Consider the following 6,356-nt stretch of genomic DNA (forward strand, 5'->3'; position numbering starts at 1 on the left):
GTTGTTTGTTTCATCCAAACTTTGTAGCTTTGAATTGGTTTGTCTGGTACTGTTTAAGCTTGCTTATATCTTGTTTGTTGCTGTCTTTCAGGGCAGCTTTGAAGAACTGATGTATGTGCATCAAATAGATAGATGCTTTTATAAATGCTTAGAATAGGCTGTACTTTCATTCTCAGTTAGCAGGCTTCACTGGATAACATCTAATTCACAATATAAAGCACCATTCTATGTGCTGGGGGGGTTTCTATTGGTATGGATTTGTCCCTTTCCTTCCTTCAGAGAATAAGTTGTAAGATAGATATTTGTCAGAGATATTTTGAGGTTATTACAATTTGTTTCATTTGCTTTTTTTTTTTTTTTTTTTTCCTTAATTCAACTCTTGGGTATGACTGCAAGAACAAATCAGTTAAATTCCTCCCCTTTTGTATACAAAAATCATTCTATTGCCACAGACTGTCAGCCCAGACACAGTCATGACCTTCATTTACTTACATAAATTTAACGTTGGGTTTCGTTGGATAACCAAACCTCTGAAATGGCTTCTGATATTTGAGAATATGAATAGGGCTCAGATAAACGGTATTTAGTTAACGTATGGAGTGTTTTGCCACTTGCAGGCTGCTAGGCTTTCAAGGATTTAAACAATAAATTTAAATAGGCAGCTAGCTAACTTAATTGCATTTCAAAAAAACTATATTAGTTTTTACAGGTTACTGATTTTACACACCATCTGAATCATCAGAGGAGTACAGTTTAAGTGATCATTTGCACAGCCTTCCTAGGCACAAGTCTTTTGAGATAACACACCTAGAAGCAAGGAGAGCTGTGTTTCAAAAAAACATTGGCACAAAGGGGTGAGGGATTACTGTGAATGATATTGCCAAGATCGTTTCAACAGCATGAAAACAGCTGATAAACACTGTGGAAAAAACTGCAGTCCCCAGTTCACGGAGGCCTGCTTGTCCAGATAGGCTTGAACAGCTGCCAGTGGGTGAATCAGATGTCACTTGGGTTTGCGCACGAGGAGGAGACAATCTGTTCCAGCAGCGCCGGAGCCTGAAAAGGGGGAATGAATCAACAGGAAGAGACTCCACACACAATGTCCTTTTCATGTTACCAGGAAAACCAGTTTTATGCCAAATTACCCTGGGATCAGGATTGTGTCATTTACCTTATTGGAAAGCAATAGCTCCCCTTTATCAGTCTGTACAGTACTCATTTTTATTCCCATCTTTCCTTAAAAGAAAAGGATATGGTTTCTTTGAGAATAATGTTGAATTGGGCTTCATTCTATGAGAGCGTGTAACTGTTGACAAATAATTCCATTTGCAGGCACTTAAATCACTGTTGTTTTCATGATAAGGAGAATTTAGATTTTTCTTTTGAATTATTGGAAATTTTATGGGTTGCAGACTCTGTTCTGCCCCCAGGGCACTGTCTGCCCCCCTTATAAAGAGCCAAATTAAATGAGAGCAAAGCATATTAATCTCGATTCTGTGGTCTGAAGCTTTTTTCCTCCCCGGAAACCTACACACGAGCATGCACACACAGGCACTGCCACTCTGAAAGGTGATTTTGGTCATTTGAAGGGCTACAAATGACATGTATTATTCAGTATTATTATTCTGCTGAGGGACCCAGTAAGCATTTGTGTTCAGCAGCGGATCTTTACTTTGTTCATTCGTTAGGTCTAACAGTTTATCTTTTCTGTAAAGATTTGCTTTAAGTGATTTTCAGGACTCTTGAACATATTCATTAATTTTCTCCAAAAGTGAACTTTAAATAATAGCCAGTTTCTCTTCATCTCTGTAAAATTTGTATGTTGGGTCAAGTGACAAAAGAAGCACTTGGAATAATCTATCCTGCCAGTCAGTGAAAATCTATCCCTGGGTTTAAGTTTCTTGGGAAAGATTATTACCGGGTGAAAACTTTGCATTTGATATTAAGTAAGTGATGTTTGTAAGAAAGCAGCCAGGGTGGGAGATAGTGGTTCCTGAAAAGACAGACATGACGCAACAAGAATCATTTGTCTCACTGCCGTTCACTCTTCTCCATTCCCAACATTCATCTTTCTAAACAAATGTGTTATTCCAGGTAGGCTGTTTACCATTCAGAAAAATCACTATCAGGGCAGAATTGAATGTTACGTAAAAGAAAGGAGAACTTATTATTTTACTACACCAAATTAATCCCTTTAGGTTGTTTGCAAAATACTTTTGTTTCCACACACAGTGAGATCGCTTTCATAGCTTCATGTCTTGTCACTCCTAATAATTGCATTTCACCCCATGCAGCACTTCTCAAATGTGTTGTAAGTGTTCCCTGTGCTATCCTTTCTGAGCATATTTTGCCTCTGATGTTAATTTCAGCCATAAATATTTGGAAACCCATAAGTTAAAAGAAACAATCAATGATGGTGTTTGCTGTCTTCATAATATGTAAAGACGCTGGTCTGAAATGGCCGTGGCAAAGTTCTAGAAAAGAAATCATCATTATATTCATTACAGAACTGTCTGCTTTGTAATTATTATTGTTAATATTACTATGACCACTGTATTATTGTACCCTTGTTATTTTAGATGGATGCCTGTTTTAAGCATGCAGGAAATTTTCTGTTTTTTTGCTAAGTGCATAAAATACTGAGATCTGTTAGGGCTTGGCTGCATGGAGATATTCCTGCATCTTCCAACAACATCTATTTTGCCCAAAAGCTGTAGCTTCTATTTTGGACAGGTGCAACAGAGACCTTCTGTAGCACTGGGCTGTGCGTGTATTCTGCCATGGATGTGGAGAGTGGGGCATATACATCAAAAAGCTCAGTGCAGTGACCACATTTATTTATTTAAATAAATATTTTCTTAGAAGTAAACTCCCAGAGACTATACTGGAGTTCAGAATTGAATGCTTATTAATTTTATGCCTCAAAATTAGGTTTACTTGTTCCAGTTTTGAGGCTTCACAATACAGATGCTGTGAGACATCAGCTGCCCAGACCTCAAGAGCAGTTCTGCCCAGCTGGCTCAGTGCAGTCTGTGTGGGTTGTCTTACAATCTTGGAGCCAAATGCACTAAGTTATATGTAGCTCTGACTGCTCTTAGCTGGATAACAGCAGTAATAATAATAGCAGTAATAATGTGAATTTTATTGCTCTGTGGCAGGGGGACCAGTCTGATTGTGAATCCTGGAAAGTTTCTCTGGATTTTCCCCAGCATGCTCCTCATCGCCAGCAATGAAGACTGGAACTCAGACTGTGCGCTGTCCTGTTGGTGGCAGGTTATATCTAGAGATACTTATGCCTAAAGCTGTTCCCAGAGCCATGGACCTTAAGGTCAGAGTTTGCTTAAGCCTCAGAAGTACCAGGAAAGCTTCCAAGCTCAACACTTACAAAATGTTAGCAACTTTTTATACGTAGTATTCTGACCCACAGAAAGGTCAGTGCTGACTTTGTTATTACTGTCCTTGCACACCAATGCATTCAACTGCTAGCAGAGCTGAACAAATGTCATTTTCTTTTCATAAAATGGTGAGTTTGGGTAATCTGTTGTACTTTCTCAATTAGTTGTAATGAGAGATGCTTAACTACGTTATTGGGAAGTTAATATAATTATTGGATACTATGTTGGAAAATTCATAATAATTTGAAGCTGCTGGCAACATTTAATGAGATTTCCTGTTTTGCTTTCATTCATTCAAGTATGTCCTTTAGCAGTCAGATTGGCAAAGGTTGAAATATATTGGCATGAAAGTTTCCTAAAAGTAAAATTCATATATTGTGGAATCTGTTTATATTTCAAACCTAATCTGAACCTAATTATTATGGAAAATCTTTTTTTTGCTTCCTTTTATTCATTTTTTTTCCTGTAATGTTTCTGATGTAAACAACGAGAAATCTGTGTTTTTCCTGATATCAGATTGCTGTTTAATCTGCAAATACATTATGAAAGAAAAAGCGTAAGGCTCAAGTGTGTGTGTGTGTGTGGGGGGGGGGGGGGGGTTCATACTTAAAATCTGTTACTGAATGGGAAAAAACAACAACAACAAAAAGGCAAATTTAAACAACAACAAAAAGATTCCACAATATTTGTTGGATACACTCTTGGCTTCAGACTTAAAGAACAGCTAGGAACTGTAAAACACTATAAGACAAATTTCAAAACTATATTTAAATAGAACAGTAACCCAAAACAAAAATATATTTATCCTACTCTGTTAGGAATATGACTTGTGAAGAATAAAAGTTGTCTGTAGTTTTAAGTAAGCTTTGTCTTTTGGCGTAACTCTGAAATAATTATTTTTATGTTGTATAATATGACCCAAATATTGTATTTTTGTCAGCATGTCTAATAGGTTGTTCAATACCCTTGTTCTGTACAGGTCATTGAGCCCATTCATGTTCAATGATATACAGCATGAATGTTCATGGGTAGTTTGATGCATTTTTAATAGTAGGTGAAGGAAATGGCATAGGTTTATTTTTTGACCTTCTAGAAGTGTTTTCCCAGCTGAGTGAATTGCACTTCTGGTCTGATCTATGGAAAAAGAAATTCTGGAGAAGAAAATGTTTAATTACTGCAGATAAACCTCTAAGAGCTACCCAGCCTTCTCCCATTATTACCATTATAAAGTGAATTAAAGGAACATTTGTTTTAGATAAATTATTGTAGAAAGTGAAAGGTCACTGTGAGTGTTTTCCTCTTACTTCTGAATTCTTGGATTAGTTTATGCTGCTTTAATGATCTCATCTCTGCCCTCAATGCAAAATACTCTGGAAAAGTCATTCTGGTCATGGCCCTTCACTTGATCCTAAATGAAAGCACAATGATCAAAAGTAATATATACTAAAAATTATGCCAGTGGATATTAAAAACACTTAAAATTGGCAATTTACTTTTTAGAATATGGTAAAGTAACTTATAAAATTGTGATAAGAATTAATACAAAGATAAAAATTCTGTCTAGCCAACAAGGTACATATTGAATAGATGAATACAAGAATCCTGATATTCTAGTCAAAGATGATAAAGATTCACTTTGTTAATGTAAAATTAATATCATTTATGCACATTTTGGCCCATTTTAGAATACCAAGTTGCACAAAATCAAATTAATGCAGCCCAGGACAGGCAGTCCAGGCATGTTCTCCATCTTTTGTGGAGTACCAGCACTAACCAGGGAAAGGCCAGCAGTCACTACATGAAGAATGAAAATGATTGTCCTCTCTGGCTTGTCACCAACTGATGAGAGACAGAATTAATTGAAGCTGGTAATGTGTGACTGTCAATCAAATAAACTGGGATCTTTATCCATCTCTCCATTGAGGTGCAGGGGTGATAAGCCTGACCTTATGTGCAATAACCGGGAAGACAAATAGATGCTTATTCAGTATGTTTCTTGTCTTTCTTTGTGGAGAAACTGGTGGCAGAGGAATGTGGCAAGTGTTCAGTGACATTAATAAGGCCTGTAGTATTTTGGGTCATGCAGCATAGTGCTTTTGTACAAATTAGTGTATGTGTAGTGTCACATACACTGAAACTTTCTTTCCTACAAGAGGCACCATGTTTCTGGATAGCAGATGACATTAACCCTTGTATCTTGCATGTAAAGATGTAGGGACAGGCTGAAGCAGCATACTGCAGAGTGCTAGCTGGGAAATACAAGCACTCGCATAAGGTGCCCAGAGGATGTGGAGATACCTCCTTGGGAATCTTCAGAAGGTACCTTAACATGGGCCTAGACACTCTGCTCTGAGTGGCTCTGATGGAGCAGGGCTTGGCCAGACATACCCCTGAATATTCTGTGGTTCCGTGATCTTAATTTTCCAACTTTTGCATTGCTATAGTAGTCATGGATGTTTGTTATAGAGATGAGCACCAGATGAGCAGCTTTCTGGACTGCGTTTTTCACAGCTTCACTTTCATCAGATATTTGTGACGCAGGGTCCATGGGGCTGAAGTTAATTCTTTTGCCTTGCCTTTACCAGCCAAGTTAATGATTTGGTTAGAGATATGAGCCAAAAGGCTTTTTTATGGCCCCAGGGAATTAACATGTATGTAACTGCATGATCATTAAATATATGTCACAAATGTTTTCTCTTTCGCATTCACTAGCTGTTTTTTTTTCTTACTTTATTTCACAATGCAGTTTTGGTTGGCCACATGCTGAGTTTCTCACTCATTGCAGCATTTAGCAAGAATACTGGCAGATAGACTTAGTTTATGAATTCATTTTCATAATGTTCCAACATTCACATCATGGCATTTTGCTTGACAAGTGGGAAATTTAAAAAATAATAATAAAAAATAAGCACATTATAACACAGCAGGAATTATTTTTGCAAAGTTAATGCAAGAACTGCG

General features: G+C 37.2%; 1 protein-coding gene across 1 annotated transcript in view; it reads left to right on the forward strand.

Moving 5' to 3' along the window:
• The window catches only part of PHF14 (PHD finger protein 14), a 170,403-nt gene extending 166,685 nt beyond the window's left edge, over window positions 1-3,718 (forward strand). Inside the window, exon 18 of the mRNA XM_015853575.2 lies at window positions 3,159-3,718. Coding sequence (XP_015709061.1) covers window positions 3,159-3,233 — 75 coding nt within the window. The 3' untranslated portion in view covers window positions 3,234-3,718. The remainder of the gene's footprint in view (window positions 1-3,158) is intronic.
• The last annotated feature ends 2,638 nt before the right edge of the window (window positions 3,719-6,356 follow it).

The sequence above is a fragment of the Coturnix japonica genome, chromosome 2, assembly GCF_001577835.2.
Source record: "Coturnix japonica isolate 7356 chromosome 2, Coturnix japonica 2.1, whole genome shotgun sequence".
NCBI lineage: Eukaryota > Metazoa > Chordata > Aves > Galliformes > Phasianidae > Coturnix > Coturnix japonica.